The 17,452-nt window shown below is 35.0% G+C and overlaps 2 protein-coding genes across 3 annotated transcripts; both read right to left on the reverse strand.

Annotated features, from left to right (window-relative positions):
* Positions 1 to 599: 599 nt before the first annotated feature.
* On the reverse strand, positions 600 to 2,674 carry LOC135584692 (probable E3 ubiquitin-protein ligase BAH1-like 1). 2 transcript variants are annotated; one of them, XM_065151408.1, is made up of 6 exons: positions 2,265 to 2,674; positions 1,711 to 1,955; positions 1,420 to 1,611; positions 1,097 to 1,234; positions 955 to 1,013; positions 600 to 874 (listed from the first exon to the last, which is right to left on the reverse strand). In XM_065151408.1, exons 1-6 carry the CDS (start codon positions 2,443 to 2,445, stop codon positions 769 to 771), a joined length of 921 nt encoding a protein of 306 aa, XP_065007480.1. In that variant the 5' UTR covers positions 2,446 to 2,674; the 3' UTR covers positions 600 to 768. The 2 variants fall into 2 exon arrangements, with proteins under 2 accessions (XP_065007480.1, XP_065007479.1); XM_065151407.1 differs by having other exon boundaries at positions 1,354 to 1,611; positions 2,265 to 2,668.
* A 2,803-nt stretch (positions 2,675 to 5,477) lies between these two features.
* LOC135639212 (beta-glucosidase 22-like) lies at positions 5,478 to 12,106 on the reverse strand. Its single transcript, XM_065153013.1, has 13 exons — positions 11,813 to 12,106; positions 11,555 to 11,618; positions 10,803 to 10,861; positions 10,089 to 10,164; positions 9,918 to 9,989; positions 9,183 to 9,270; positions 8,826 to 9,084; positions 6,712 to 6,827; positions 6,371 to 6,591; positions 6,242 to 6,270; positions 6,068 to 6,173; positions 5,878 to 5,971; positions 5,478 to 5,755 (listed from the first exon to the last, which is right to left on the reverse strand). Exons 1-13 carry the CDS (start codon positions 11,963 to 11,965, stop codon positions 5,518 to 5,520), a joined length of 1,575 nt encoding a protein of 524 aa, XP_065009085.1. The 5' UTR covers positions 11,966 to 12,106; the 3' UTR covers positions 5,478 to 5,517.
* Positions 12,107 to 17,452: the final 5,346 nt, after the last annotated feature.

A 17,452-nucleotide genomic window follows, 5' to 3' on the forward strand; every position in this document is an offset into this window, starting at 1 on the left:
TTTTAATTTTTGTTTCAAAACTTATGATCGTGTAAATTAAAATTGACCAATAAAATAAATTGACCAATCATTCAAATCAATATTTTAGTATTCAGAATTTTAATATGAAATATGAATATATATATATATATATATAATAAAACTAATTTTATTTTATTTAATATTTTAAAATTTAATAAAAATTATAATCATAAATAATATTTTATAATATAATTAATAAATTATTTCATTAATATTGTTATGGCCCTTTAGGGTGGATACTCTTATAGCGCTTTTGATTCCTACTTCTGAATTGATATATGACTAAATACAAAAATAAGTTTGTAATCAGAATCGAATAATAGTAAGTACTATATACCTCAGATTGATAAAAATAAATTAAATTTAACCATATAATATATAAAGAAAAAGTAAGAAAAATGATTAAAAGGAATTCCGGATTTTTATAAAATATTGTTTTATAAAATTAAATGATAAAATATTTGTTCATTAGGAGAAAAAGTGCCAGTAAAATCAAATGATAAAATTAGCAGGATCGAGATGATTTTGAACCAAATTAACGAAATCAATAATTTTCAGCAGCACGACACCCAATCGAATCAATTTAATGGTCAAGCCTATATTTACAAGAAATATCGGTCAAATTATTTTCAGCTATTATTTATTACAGAGAGAGAGAGAGATGGCATGAATGAAAACAGACCAAACCGCAAACTGAGGAATCCACCAAGAGAAAAGAAAACCAAAGAAGCTGAACCAGGTCTCTTCTCACATGCCCATGAAAGCTCGGCTCAGAGACTGCCAATGCTCCTTCGCCTGGAGAACGCGTTCTACTCTTTCGGTCCGAAGTCGCTTCTCCCAGTAATCAGGGCAGCTGTTCGGCGAGACACAGTGAGGAAAGATTGTGCAGCACGAAAGCAATTTGAGAACACATATCGTCAAAGTAGCGAATACCTGTGGCTTAACAGGATGTTCAACTCATCCAGGTGCACTGCACCTGCATGTACTCCTTCCTGAAATGGCACATAGCAACTGCGTCAAGGCATTCGATCTTTGAAGCATAATAAGCAGAAGAAAACTGGGAAGGAGACTGTACGCGTCGACAAAGAGGGCATTTCGCTTTGGGGCTTGCTGCCTTTAAACCATCGACTATCGTTACCGATGCAGCAGAACAACAACACATGTAGCAGAACAGATGGCCACAGGTGAGAGCAACGGGGTCGAAGACGGTGTCCTGTAAAATCATCACAAGAAGTTTTGGTAGGAAATGACTTGACTGCATCAGTTCAAGAATATATTTGTGAATGCTGCAAACGAACAATGTCTTTGAAGAGAGAGTAGCAACAGACTCACCAAGCAGATGGAACAAGTCAAATCGATTTCAACCTTCATAGAATCAAAGAGGCCGCAGGAAAGTACCGGTTTGCCATCATCGTCGAATGTGAGCGAGCAATCACCGAATAGCCGGACGATGGCTTTGCTCTTGGTTTTTCCCTGCCTCATATTAACGTAGAAGGCCATCAGCTCACAGAGCCATGGAGATTGAAGGATCTCGATGTGCATACTGAGTGCCTTAGACCTGAATGCCTGCCCTCGATTCGAGTAGTGGATCTGTGTAACCACAAAACGATACTATGATTTGAAATGCGCTCACGTCTTCAAGCAAGAAGATCATGTTGATGAGAGATGAGAAGTATGGCCTTTGCATACCTTGTCATATTTCTTGAGTATCTTCCTCATGGCAATGGAGTTTATGAGAGCATATGAGACGAGATCCTTGCCTTGTTGTATCATCGCTCCATGGTCCTGTGAGGACTTACCTCTGAACCACATAATGTACTTGTGAAAGCCTGATGCCAAATGCAATTCGAGTAACTTCTGAGCTCGTTGGTTGAAGCAGCCGACGACAGCTGACATCTCCTTGAGAAGGGAAGGAAAGAAAGTGCCATCACAAACTACATGGAAACATTCAAACAAAGAAAAGATCACAAGTGGGAACGTAATGAATGACCAAGAATCCAAGCCAAGAGATTCTGAACACCATGAACAGACATGATGAAGCAGCAAAACTCAAAAGGCCGATAAAAATAAGTATGATTTGATGGCAGCACCACTCGACTAAAGATTGCTTCTCTTCCGATCGATCTCAAAAGTACTTTTTGTTCTTTTTTGAGGTTTAATTTCACAATCGAATGGAAGGGATGTATTAAACAGACCAGCACAATCAAGAATCCCAACAGAATCCATCTAATTCGAAAAAATACCTGCACAATTTCCATTGTGTTTGCTCCCATCTCCTTCTCCTCCATCTTGATGCAGATGCCGGGACTGGAATTCTCTCCTGCACCTCTTGAGAGTCTTCTTCAGCTTCTTCAACCCGACGGCGGGCAGCTCCTTCTCCCGCCTCCCCTGAATGTACTCCTCGTACCTCTTGCAGAACTTCATCTTTCCTCGTACCTCTTGCAGAAAGTACCCTTATCGGAAACCAAGAAAGATCCCAACTTGGGCCTGATCAAGAAGAGAAATAATACGGTTATACAACTCTGGAATATACCCAAGTCAGCCGTGGTGGATCGAGATCCGCTCACATTCGCAACAAAAGTGGTGGCAGGCAGATCTATGTGCAAACCCGAGATACATATCCTGTTTCACTTCCTCCTCCTCCTCCTCTTCTCCACCTTGGATTTTGCGGGTCAATCGATTGTGATGACAAGATAAAAAAGAGAACCGTTTGCCAGTTTGCGTTCTCATCTCACGTGACGGGGAGTTGGAAAGTTGCCCGAGTTATGCGGGCTCGGCGCAATCGGCGACACGTTATCTCTACTCGGTTTGGCAACACGCTGAAGCACTCCTCAAATTTCTCCGTGGGATGTGATAGTGTTCTACGTATATCTCATAGCGAAGATCTACGGTAAAATATTTATCATCCTACAATAAATAAATAAATAATGTGAAAATGATGGTAGTATTATTCCACTGCATCCAATGTTTATTTTTGTTAAAGTAACAAGTCGAAGTGTTATTATTAATCTATAACAAGGTTTGTTGTATCATACGGTACTGGCATTTTTATCTGGGTTGGTACCGGTGTACCAGACGGTGCATCAGGGTGTACCGAGCGATACACCTTAGTGTACCAAATAAATTTTTATTTTTTTCATATTATAGTAGTGCTACAGTATAATACTGTAGCACTGTAGTGAAACCGAATGGTTCGCGTACCGATAACCTATCGAACCGGTACATATCATCCGATACGAACGGTACGCTTTGGTATGATAGATCTTGATATATAATATGCATGACTATTGACTCTCTCAAATATGATATGTTACTTCTCGTGGGCGTTTTCAAGAGAACAAAGCTTCGTTTCATGGGATAATGGAGTGTTATCTCCTCTAATTATACTTCTTACGCTTTGATTTTTTTTTATCTTAATACAGATTATTTGTTATCAACCCGAGAATGAGTGGCTGAACGTGTGATTTCCCAACTTTGACGTGGCTCATCGCTAATGAAAACTGCGAAGAGGTTGACGAAACGTGGAAGAGATGAAGTTTGGAAAACTTGACCGTGTTCGATGGAAGTGGAAACGTCTTGGATTTGACCTCTCCTGGCACCGATGGAAGGTAACAGCGTGGGTGGGGTTTGGTGGCAGCGACATCGTTTGCACCTAATGCGTGTTTCATCTCGCCCTTCTTTTCTTAGGTAGAAATAGAAGGTTGCTCAAGACGTCCCGAGTGGAAGCGGAGATGGTATTCGATTGGGCAAGTGCCATTTATGGATTCCAGATTTAATTTCGTATAAGGTGTGAAGAAAGACTTGGAACGATGAATTATTATTACTAACTAGAGTTTAAATCAATTATTAGGATTCGATAAGTTGATGGATAAATTATTCCATCAAAATCGACGTAGCATTAAACAACAGATAATGATGTCAAATTTCAACTATTTGGAGCACCTTTCATTGATTTCTTTTTAATGGTTATGTTTTATTATTAACATTATGGAATATATATTAAGCTTTAAATATTAATAATATAATTTGGTATGTGTAAGTAGATAAGGTTATATAGATGCAGAATCTCATTTGACTTTGGAGACAAAAAAATCTACAAGATTTGTATAACTAAAGCGAGGAAACTAAATAAATAAATATACATATGGATTTTTCTATATAATATTTATATTTGGGGTATTTTCCAAAATACCCTTAAATTTTTTTTTTGCCAAATTTTTCTTCTCATTTTTTTACTAGTTTTCAACTATTACAGTATTTTCATTTCGTTCATTTACAATATTTTATTGATGTACTAAAAACACCGAAACGTTCTTAAAAGATACAGTAAATGATATCATATTTTATCTTTTAGTTATTATTGCTCATAGATCATTACAATCACGTATTTTTTTGCATTATAATATGATGTCTCAAAAACACTATAATCCCACAGTTTGAAGCATCATACACTTGTTTGAAACCGATGTGTTATTGGTCAATGTGATATAGATATAGTGTTAGCTTTCTAATTATGTTTTAGTCAGATATCTTTTGTTAAGATTGATTACAATGTTTAACTTGTAATTTCTGCAATCATTGCATTGTATTATACGTTGGGATTGTATGTGTTGTATCAATTATGTTTTGATTAGAAATATTTGTCAATTGTTTTCTGTACTCAATCTAACTATAACTCAAGTCGATTGTAATATTTTTGACATTGAGTTAATTTTTTTTTTTATCGATACAAGAAAAAAAATTATTGTAACTAAATGGAAAAACACAAGGTTATCTTTTGATCATTTTAATTACTCATCTTAGCAGCAAATCAAACCTATGTGCCAATAAATTGATAGGTATATATTTCAACTGAATAATCTGCTCGCCTATAATATTTTTTAACTGAGTTATAGTGTTTTATCAATATAATAAAAACCATTGTAACTTAATTGAAAAACACTAATATTAGTTTATTTTATGCTAATTTTGAATTTTTTTAATAATGAATCAAAATTGTTGAATTATATGTTTTAAAAATAACAGGTAGATATTTAATTAAAAAATACTAATTATTTCATCAATATTATAAAAACTTTATAACTCAATGGAAAAAACACTATAATTGATCTACATGTAATTGGTCTATAGGAAAAATGAATTGGTTCATCCTATGGATGGAAAGGGTGGAGCTGTTTCAGAAAAAGCAATAGGGTACCTCTTGGGAAAGCCCAAAAAAAACATATTTTTCTTGAAAATTATAATATATATATATATATGAGTTTAATTTAAAACTCACATGTGCTTATCTTCTCAATGTTCAGATTGTCATTTGGAATTTATCTTGCACAAGCTATTGGATGTGCAAAATATTTGAGTCTCCTGATTACTATTTAGAAGAAAAAGGAGAAAATTTGAATATTAATCCGACTGAGTCTATTCAAGACATAATTGCTTAAAAAGAAAAACAAAGGGAATAGACTCATTTGACTGAATTTATTCGAGATATTGGATGTACTACAGAGAAATCACCAAATCGGTCTTGTTAATTCTCATCTCAACCTTCTTCTTCTTCTTCTTCTTCTTCTGTTTGAGAAAGCTGGAGTACCATTGGGCAGAGAGCTTCGGTTTCCTTTCGCGATTCTCATCATCAAAATTCACAAAGTATAGGCCATACCTTGATTGATACCCGGTTATAAACTCAAATACATCCATGAACGACCAAACAAAGTATCCTTTCACGTTTGCTCCATTCCTACAACACCAGAGACTCTTCCGAGGTCAGAGTTGGATCCTAAATCTGAAAATTTTCCTTACTGTACTTGGTCGTGTGTTGCATTCATATGATCAAAACATGATCATTATATATATATATACCTGATAGCATCGAGTATGCTACTGATGTGACCACTCAAGAAATCAATCTTGGAAGTGTCGTTGAATTCACTTTCTTTTCTTGCAACTCCATTACCTGATACACAAAATTTTGCCTTTGTAAGTTACAGATTGAAGTGGATGCACTATGTCCTCTTAATCAAATAGATTATCTCAGACTAGCTGGACTGACCATTTTCTTCAACAAAGATAGGAGGGTTTCCGTAGGCATCCTTGAAATACTCCAACAGGAGTTGCAGTCCTATAGGATCGATAAGTGCTGGTATGGTAGGATCGAACTGGTCAAGATACAACAGAAGTTAGCCAATCAATCTATAGATGAAACATATAAGAGACAGCTCTTTACCTGGCCACCAGGTGTTTCATTCCTTGATCCTGCATTGTAGTGTGAGCAAATCAACAAGATGACTAACTTGCTAAAAGGACAGATAGAGAGAATAAAAGCTGCTTTCAACCAACTAACAAGATGACTAACTTGCTAAAAGGACAGATACATCTGTGTTGAAGTCACGAGGACCCGTCATGGAAGCATTGAAGTTGTCTTTCACATAGACTGACGTATAGTAATTTAGGCCAATGTAGTCAAATGAATCCTTTAACTGTTTAGACTCATATTTGGTGAAGGATGGCAGCCTTGAACCAACAATCTTCTTCATGACCTCAGGGTAGTCTCCAAAAACCAGTGGGTTTAGGATCCTGAAGTTGATGAGCTTTATTATTGCATATAGTAGTACTACATGATGATGTGAAACCATAAACTGGATCAACGTCAAGTTTTTGGTTGCCATTTGCTAGAGTGCATACTAACTCACTTACCAGCCAACGTTGAAGTCGAGCGTTCTTTGTGTGGCTTCAATATCTGCAGCAGAGTCTGTCCATGGATAACACCAATAAGCGTACAAATTCAAGCCTATCTGCCCTTTTTGCACACCCTGTGTTGAAGATCATGTTACTCTCTTCATTATGTTTGTGTCTCAATTGACAATAGTGAATAGTTATAAATAATTAGCTTTATTTCCATTTATTGTAAATGTTACCAAACCAACATATTTCTCAAGTTGGTTTTGAAGTCTTGCTCCTTGCCCACTTTCTTGAATACTAAAACAAGAGTGCTCCGATATCTTTTCTTATATTTTTCTTTGCTAGTTTGAAGTCGCTCTCTTTTTTCTCTTGAAGAATGGGGTAATTAGACCATCAATATTTTTGTAAAAAAATGAGAGAGTTTGGAAATTTATTAAATATGGCTATTATACAGTCGAAATGTGTATCACCTTGCAATGTGAATACAGAGAAAAGGGTGTGTCATGTTAAATGCATTATGCAGTAAAAGAGTGAATGGAAAAGCTTATGGACATGAAGATCCCCAACAGATGAAATTATTTACTCGGAAAACTTTCCATGAGAATTGAACAACAGATGCTGACTTTATTTAGGAAAGGAATGAATAATGATGATTACTGCAAAATGTATAAAGCAGAAGCTGCAAATAATCCATATGCATTATATGGATGCAGAAGAGTGAGAAGTTTATGACTCTAAGCCCTTTGGCACTCGAAGCAGATGACTGAAAAAAATTGCATTGAATATTTGGTACGGTCCGAGCACATCCACAAGACGATGGACAGAGAGCAATTTTTTTCTTTTCATGAATACATGGTAAATCTTGTACAAGATATGAAACAGGATTGACATGAAAATTAATACAATTTCATATGCAATTACAATTTTTATACTCTGAGTGATGCTAAATAATTTATTATCATCATATAAAAACTTGTAAGAAGCATAACAGTACATACATATGGTGACATTATACATGTGTTGAAGATCTATGTGGACTGTTTTGTCAAAAATGAACAAAATATACAAATCTTAATATATATCATTGGCTCAAGCTTCCGAATATGTCTGAACTATTGGATACATGTCAAGGAGTGTTCAGTAAGTATGAGTATCCAATACAGATACAACAAAAAGGCACAACATAGTCCATGCTTCATATGATAGGAATAAACACTACTTCCAACATGAAGTAGATAAGCCATGCTTCTCGTTGACCAAAAACTTTGAACTATGACAACAATGAACATTCAAGACAAAAAGATCAACTAAATGGAAACCATCTATGCATGACTGATTAATAATCAACTAAATGATGTAGCAACAAATCAAAAGGGAATAAAGGCAATTAGAATGTTGGTAAGGGTCTATATTGGTGATGATGTATCAGACTGAAATTTAAATCTTTGCTCTAAATAGCCAGTTACTTATAGAGAAACATTTCTGATTGTAATCAGGATGGATATTAACAAAGATTTTGGAATTAGATAATCTGCTTTTAATCAACAACCTTCAAGATTCAGGTAATGAAAAAACACTGAAGCATGGTGACCAAATTCGTTCTTCATAGTGCTAAAATGCTCGAAAAATTTCACACAATTGATATGAAGTGAAAGAATAATGGTGAAAATAAGAACAAATGTTTAACATAAATTTGGAAGGGGAGCAGACATTATTAGGGTTGAACTTTCAACAAATAAACTTATGATAACAACTAAGATCATGGTAGTAAGAACTTATGACAGGTTGACATTCCAATTACAAGAAATATATAGATTTAGCCTTTGCTGAAAAAGGGTACTAATAGTTCTGAACCTGGCTGGTAATAGTGCAGATAATCTTGTAGAAACACTAAACTAATACTTATCAGGACACTGCTTGTTCACTGATCTAGAATAAGCTTTTACTAATGTTTTGCAAAATCTAAATGTAGTCCTTTCAAAAGTGGCCATCAGATGGCAAAGTTTGATTTTTTAGTTAATGATAACATAATCTGGTATAATGGTTTAACAGATGATAGTTACTTCTAAGAAATATTACACAACTGTAACATGAGAAGATGGAAAGAGAGAAAATTGTAGATGACTAACTTGATATTTTGTCCTGTATAGTTTGACGACCGAAGCATGAGCCAATAGGAGGTTGTGCACTGCAATATATGGCTCTATTGTCGAATTGCCAACAGTACAATTGATGACACCAAATGGATTAGAGCACCTGGCTGGTGGAAATATAGCACTGTCATAAGAAGCCATGCCTATCACGTTAGGTTCCACAATTGTGGTCCACCTAGGAATTCTGTCACCAAATTCCGTAAAGCAAACGTTTGCATATGCCGTGAAATCATCCCTGAGTCACATATTTACAGGTTAACTGGGATTATTTTCATAAACTATAAAATAGATAAAATTTACTGGCAATAGATACAGCTGTCAAGGACATCATACACAATTTTGGGGCTCAGCCATCCTACATACTCATCCTCAAGTACTTGGGGAAGATCAAGATGGTATAGCGTAACATGTGGCTCGATTCCTGTATTGTGAAAGAAAAGGAAATTAGAAAAGAATAAGAATTGAATGCTGACTCCATAAACCAAAATTTCAAATGTAAATCCAGAATGAATAGTAATTCAAAAGCATTCCTCTTCTATTGCTTATGGTGTCTTCCTTTGAGAAATTATTTAGGATGCCTTACGTTTTGTTTGGCTCAATCTCTTCTCGCTACCATACATATTTGTATAATTACAGAACAAATACTAGCAGTCATGGTGCACGTACATACATCTCTATAACTATAGAAACTATATGTTATCCTATTTGCTATCTAATTATTTTTTTTCTCACTAACTATAACAAAATAAGCTATCCTTGTAGGAGATATTCATCAAAATCAGAGTCAGGGAGTCATTGTCTCAAAAAATAAGGATCAATCGTGATTTAGGAGACTGAACCTACAAGTATGGCAATAGTTAATTGATTAAGTTTATAGTTCTAGTCTCATTCGTCAGAGCAGCTTCTCATAAAGTAAACAAAGTCTTCAAATGCAGAAGAAGCGTAATCGATGCAATCCATTTATTTGGCATACTGATAATTTACCATTTATTTGGAGGTCTCATCCAGATTACAAGATGATAACAATTGCATCACACAACTGGAAGTCCAGTTAGGGAACAAACTGACCATATTTTACAAGCTCATTGATGAAGTTGTTGTAAAACTGTAAGCCCTTTAGATTAACAGCTCCCCTTCCATCTAGAAAGCAAATATATTTTGCACTGATTAGAACACGTTAACATAAACAAGAACAATTTATTTTCATATGATAGAATCTGAAACTTGCAATATTCATACTTGGAATAAGCCTTGACCAAGAGATGGAGAATCTGTAGGAATCCAATCCTGTATCAGCCATCAGCTTGACATCTTCCTGAAATTTTTTTGTTAGTATGGAAAAATTGATTCATATTCACAAGCCTATTATATCAAGAAGAATTTATCTGGTTGCTCTTCTATTGTACTTTATCTTTGGATTTTTGTCTGTAAGAAAAATCGAGCTTATGCAGTCCAACACTTTGTCTTATGCACATTTATGAACTTTAGTGGGATGCCTCCATCATGGCATTAATATTATTAATGTGAGATCGACATTTCTTCATCCACAAATTGTTTTATCGAAATAATGCATTAGGGATTGGAGAATCCAGTGAGTTTGGAAAAGAAAAGGCAGATCTTCAACAGAATATCTAGCGGAATGTGCCAGTTCTTTCAAGGTGCTAAATGGTTTTTATTTGCAGGGAAATAAATATAATAACTGATAAAGAATGGGAAGTTCTCTTCTTCGGTTACTAATGAGAAAATGATCCAATATTTTATATAAAATGACCTTGAAAATGTACACTTAGATCATGTATTCACATTATCAGCTATACTCTACATAAAATTGTGGAATATACTTCACTGAGGGAGTGAGTTTGCTCAAAGTTCTGGTGATCAATTGAATGTTCGTATGTCATTGCAGATAGCATTAAGGTGGCACCAATACAGATTAAGGCAAATGTTATATACCTTGTATTTGTGATACCCATCGCAAGCCACATCTCCTGTGCTCTTGTCTATCATTTGCCCTGAAACAACTATCACATTTAGAACCATATATACATAGCAATCAAGAAATGATCAACTTTGGTAGTTCTATCTAACTGATTGTTAAAAATCAGTCAAAAAAATAAAAGAAAAAAAGACAATCACCAGAATGACTCTGTTTATGTTCATGAATATAACACTAAAGGTTCTGTTCAACATAAATTTCTTCAATCACGATTGGATTGGACTAATTCAGAAGGCAGTTTCATAAAACAAAAATCTCTAACGAGGTACTCAGCCATTCAACACCTTACAATTGCAATTGAAGTTATAGAAAAACTAGACCAAATAAGGTCGAGCGCAGAATCATCTGATCATCACAGGGCTCTTGCAAAACCAATCAATAGGTATGAGAGATACCAATGGGGCTCTCATAAAAACAAAGCATTTAGCCAGATGCTTCCCAGATAGTGCACCGAAGTCCCTGAAACTTTGTGAGTTAATTGTATCAGTTTCCATGCTCGTGAAGCACTCGACGGAAGTACCTATTGAAGGGGACAGAGGAGCGAGTTTCTCGTCGTGTTAGACCAAGTTAACATTTGAGTACCAAATGCACAGTGTTTGCTGCCAAGTCGACTTGCAAACCTAACGAGTTGTGTCGATTCTGCTGAGACTCAGAACAACGGTACATGAAAAGTGAGAAGACAGAATGGGAAATGGAGAGGGTAGTTCACCTGTGTGAGTGAAGGTATCCCAAAGACTTGGACTCCTCCCGTCCTCAGCTGCTGCCCCCTCCACCTTACACATAAACAACCACATAAAATAACGCAATGGTAACATTTCTCCCACTTTCTCTCTCGATAGATTGTATCTCTTTCAATCATCTGAACAGGATGAATCGATAGCAAACGTAACATTTAATTGTAACACATCTTCAATACATGGCCATGAATGAAGTGGTTGCCGAAGAGCATCTCTCAAGGAAACTTCACCTGATAAGCCGAAGTTCCAGCACCAAAGATGAAATCTGGCGGGAAGGCATCCCGGCTGAAGCTGGACTCCATGAGCTGCCCTACACCCAGCACTTGCTCCAAACATAGCAGCAGTAACAGGATCAGCAAGCAGGCCCAGTTCCCTTCCCTCATCTCTGCTTTCTGTGCTCTCCTCTTCTGACTTCGATTTGAGGTCTCAGCTCACTTAATTGATGTCCCCGCCGTGTGGTGACATTTGCGCGATGAGCACCAGGCGTTGCTCCTGCTGACCTGGGCATATCCGGTGGCCACCCGAGAGGATAGGATTTCGGCGTCTCAAGTCTGCATTTTGTCGAATCCAGATAATAGAATCTTTTACCGTTTCCGACACAAGCGTGCGTTTGACCCGCGCCAAGCTGATGACTGTATCTCAAGTGAACGCAAAAATATGATTCGCATCTCTCGAGGGATTTGGTGACGCAAAAGCCATGTCCTGCTATCTATGGTCTCCGTGCATGAGTCAACCGCCCGTACAACCTTCCACAGTTAAAAAGTGTGAGTTTAATCGGATTAAAGAGGTCTAATTCAGATAAATGGATAATGAGAATGGTAATTAGGTATTTTATTGGAAAAAATCTCATTATTTTTCTTTTAGGGAATGAGTCAACCTCTCTTACGACCTTTGATAGTTAAAAAATATTAATTTAAATGTCTATTATTTATAATATCTATTCGTAAACTTTTTCTATTAATTTTAATTTAAATGTCTATTAGTTATAATATTAATTAAAAAATATCTATTCGTAAACTTTTTTCTATTATTTATAATTTTTATTTTTAAATTTTTTAATATTTCTAAAATATCCCTTTATAAATGGATATAAATATTATTTTTTCCCTTCCTCTCATCATTGATATGTCAAGGGTGCAACAATAGACGTTGATAGTGAGCGACAATAATGGCAAGTGGTATTTTTTTTTAGGGATTGTAAAAAAAATTAGTAATTACTAATTTTTAGAGTTGTGAAAAAAAATAAAAGGGTAAGATTAGTAAAAGAGATTGTAAATAGTAAATTATATATTTTTTTTAGGGTTTACCGATAGCAACGAGATTGCCAAGACTTTTATTAAACTCACATATGTTATTCAAATTTTTTTAATTTTGATAATAATTATCATAAATTAAAAAAAATGATACTGATTATCTTTGAATCATGTCATAGTGATTCTATAAAATTTTAAGTTGATTTAGTGAAAGTTTACTAAGTTAAACTCGAAATTGAACTAAGTTACATGTGATCACATAATCTATTTATTTATTTTTTTAATTTTGATAATTAATTATTATAAAATATTTAAAAATAAAAAAATAGTACTTAAAATTTGATCAAGTTATACTCAAAATTGAACTAAGTTACACGCGATCATATAAATTATTAAAAAAATTAATTTTAAAAATTAATTATCATAAAATATTATAAAAAAAAAAAAAAGATACTAATCATTTTAGAGTCTTGGCTAGTAGTTTGATAAATTTTTTTAGTTGATTTAATGAAAATTGATCCAATTAAACTCAAAATTGAACTCAATCATATTCGATCAAAAAAATATCAAAAATCATTAATTTCAATAATTATTTGTCATAAATTTTTTTAAAATAAAAATGTTATTAATAATCTTAGAACCATATTCAAGTAGTTCTATAGAAGTTTGAATTAGTTTAGTAGAAGTTGATAAAGTTACACTCGATCGTGGCACAATTTTAAAATTTTAAAATTTGATAATTAATTATCATAAATTATCAAAAAGTAAAAAATATTAATCATCTAAGAATCATGTTCTAGTGATTTTATGAAAATTCAGGTTAGTTTAGTGGAAATTATCTAATTACACTCAAAATTAAACTAGGTTATACTCTATCACAAGATCTATCATATTTCAATTGATTTGGTTCATAAATCTTTTTGTCAATTACAAAAAATACTCATTCTTTTTTAAATAAATAAAAATTTGAAGTTTCTAGATGTTTTAAATCCTTGCCAAACAAAGCTATAGGGTGATATTTCTTATTCTTTTTCCCTTTCTTGTTGAGAAAACTCATTTCCTTAATTATAATATGATCAATTTTCATCTGTCGAACCTCACAACATTAAAATTACTAGTGGGTTTATTGCCATAAATATTTTGATCCTGCTCTCAGTAGTTAAGTTCAGACCACATTTTTACTTCTGAGAATTTGTTAGAAGCTCTAGAACTTTTTTGCCTCAATCCTAAAATATGAGAAAATATCTAAGTTATTTTATTTAAATACAAATAAAAAAAAGAGAAAATAGTAAAAAATCCTAAATATCCAAGGTATTGACCATGCCACCATCATTCCAACCAATACTATGCATGTTCAACAAAAAAAAAAATGGATGTCATTATTGAGATTTTTTGTTATAAAGAATAAATAGCAAAGACAAAATTTGAATCTAAGACTTTTATAATAAGCTGTTAAAATATTTACTAACTAATCTAAGTTGACACCTCCAGAATATTTTAGATAAGGCTTCAAATCCTTTAATGTTTGATAAGTGATTTTGGTCAACCTAAGATGTGTAAATTGAATGAATAAATAAAAAGGATGATATTATTATAATAATTAATAAAGTTATTTATCATAAAAATATGGAGTCAACAATATGTTAATCTAAGATTATGGTATGGCTGTAAAATAATTTGAAACTAAGCTTAAGAAGAGCAAAGTCAATAGATTCCTATCTATCTTTTTCTTGGCAATATGTCGATTATCTACTCCTCTTTCCATCATCAATCTTGTTCCTCGTAATGATTCAGAAAAAGAAATAATGAGATATTTATGGTTAAAGTAAGTAAGCATAATTCTAGCCTTCGTCAAAATTTAACTCTTATTTGAACCCGGGTCAAATTGATAAGATGAGAATCGATTTGATCACGGATGGTTTGGATTGGACGTACCACCATTGCTTGTGCCAAATAAGTTAGCCCAAATCACTTTTGGCCTAGTCTTGTGTTGCGCGTAAACCCATGAACTATAATACAAAAGAATGAACCATCACATGCCTAAAACAATGCATGGGAATTTTTTTTCATATTCAATAAATTGAAAAAAAAATATTGATCTTTTGATCTTCTAAGCGAGCAGGATTTGGAAAACTATATTAGGATATAACACAAGTGATAGGAGAGAAATCCACCCTTTAATCATGTCTCATCATATGACGGGACTCAAATGAGGTGGCAACCACTTAGGTCCAACGATTGAGATAGATCCAAGAAGGAATATTCGACTTTTACCGTAGAATATTTTTTCGAGTTTGATCCACTGTAAAAGCCCACCTATTCACTGTTATGGAGGTGAGTTACTATTTATCGATTTATCGATGAGCTTTTTTTAACTTTAGCCCTAATTTGAGCATAAGAGGGATCCAATCGGGCACCTCACCTGAGCTTGGTCTTTTGGTAAGTCGGTTCGGGGGACACCAGAACAACGACCAAGCCACCTTCTTGGACTCCTGCATACGTGGCTCTGAGTTGAGCTGACAAAGACATTACCAATAATTATCCTCATCATTTTGAAACTAGAACGAGGGTCCAATATTATAAGATTTGTCACATTACCAACTTACTCAATGAGCAATAAAGTGAGGGTATGCCATTGTCAACCCATAACAATTTTACTCAAGAGAGTCAACAATTAATTTTCTCATCTCTCGACACCGTCGCATTTGTCCAAACGCCTATACAATACTAATGCCTATTCAATGACTTCGATCTCTCTTCTCTAATGGTGACATCAACCTACTATTGATTGAGGTCTTCATGAACCTTTCCCAATAGGTTTAAACACTAACAGGGATGATGCAGTCCATTGTGCCCCTACTCTCATGGTTAGCCCAATTAGCACTCGTAGTTTCTCAACCATTGGTAGAACCACTGACCCTCACCAAGCCTCACAAATTGACTCTGACATAAGCAATTGCCAAGCCACCCAGACCTATGGACGTCTTGGCTGATGGAGTCCTGAGGTCACCAAAAATTAAATTTAGTGGGCTACATTGCCCATAGTCATTAGTCCCCAAGTTAGAGGCCTAATCAATATACTCATAGTATACCCTTCGGGCATAGCACTGATAAATGGACTAGTGCTTAGAAGAATGTGCTATGAGTTCCACATGGTGAAGATGGGGAGTTTGACTAGCTTTGCCTCGATCGAATCCCCGTTGCCGGATACATACAGGAGAAGCCTATCCTCTTAGGTTTTCAACACCCCACCTTGAAAGCATTTGACAAAGATGCCAACCAGATAGAGCACGTGATCATCTTCCGCACCCAAATGGCATTCTATGACATATCCGAAGCGTTGATGTGTTGAATGTTCCCTACAACCTCTAGGGATGTTGCTCGAGATTGATACGCCAAGTTAAGGCCTCTCTTGATTGACTCATTTGCCTAACTCATAAGAGAAATTGAAAAGTACTTTGTAGGGAACATTCACTCTCGGTGCTCAACAACCACCCTCCTTAGCGTCCATCAGGTGGAGGGTGAACCACTAGCTGAGTTTGTCTCTAGATTTACCAATATAGCTAGAGAGGTTGCGAATGCACACCCCTCACTCCTAATTCAGACATTTATGATAGGGTTTCAATACTCAAGACTATTATAGTGGCTAACAGAGAGGCAATCGACCATAATACCTAAGATATTATAGAGGGCCAAATAGTATATAGTGGTATAAGCGATGGTAACGGGGAGATGGGAGGAGACCCATAAGTGTAGAAAGTTCGAGCACCCCCCACCTACCTAGGTGCCTAGATTGCCCCGTCGCTATACATAGAATTAGCCTAGGCCATCACGACTTAGGACTGACCTTACCCCCCTTAAGATATCTTGGATTGAGGTCTTCCTATAGATAAGAGAAAAATAATGTTGAATCTTGGATTTTGATGATGAAATCAATTGATGAGTTTATGGACTAATATGCTTTTTAAATAAGTGATATAGAAAATACATCGATCAAGGACTCAAACCAACAAGAGCAAATTAACGATATAGGAGAATCAAATATTATGCTAAGAAAAATATTATGTTAGAAATTAGATATCAAGCTAGAGGATTGGTCGACGTGCTGAAGATTAGATTTCGTACTATAAGTTCGGGCATCATGACAAAAGGATCAGGTATTGCGCTAAAAGATTGAATGTCATAAAAAAGTCGACATACCGATAGATCGAGCGATATGCTAAAAGAAAGGATGATGTGCCAAAGGTTCGGACAAAATGCCGAAAGATCGGACGACATGCCAGAATGACATATAACATGATGAAAGCTTTGCAATTGTGTCAGATATGTGGTTGGATTGTTAAAGTTTAGTTTGAGGTTTTTCTAAGACAAATTGAGTTGGTATTGGACCGAAACCATGCTAGCTTATTGAAAAGTTAATGGGCTTAGACCCATGTTAAATTAGGGCCGTTAGAAGGCCAAAATCATGGTCTTAAGCTGGCTTGGGTAGTGGTACCACCAGGCCTAGGTGATGGTACCATATGAGTTAGTCAACCAGCATAAATAGTGTTTGTCAATGCTATTGATGGTAGTACCACCCAGAATTCAAACTTTATAATGGTGGTACTGCTTGAAAGT

Source organism: Musa acuminata, chromosome BXJ3-5, assembly GCF_036884655.1.
Source record: "Musa acuminata AAA Group cultivar baxijiao chromosome BXJ3-5, Cavendish_Baxijiao_AAA, whole genome shotgun sequence".
NCBI classification, from domain to species: Eukaryota; Viridiplantae; Streptophyta; class Magnoliopsida; order Zingiberales; family Musaceae; genus Musa; species Musa acuminata.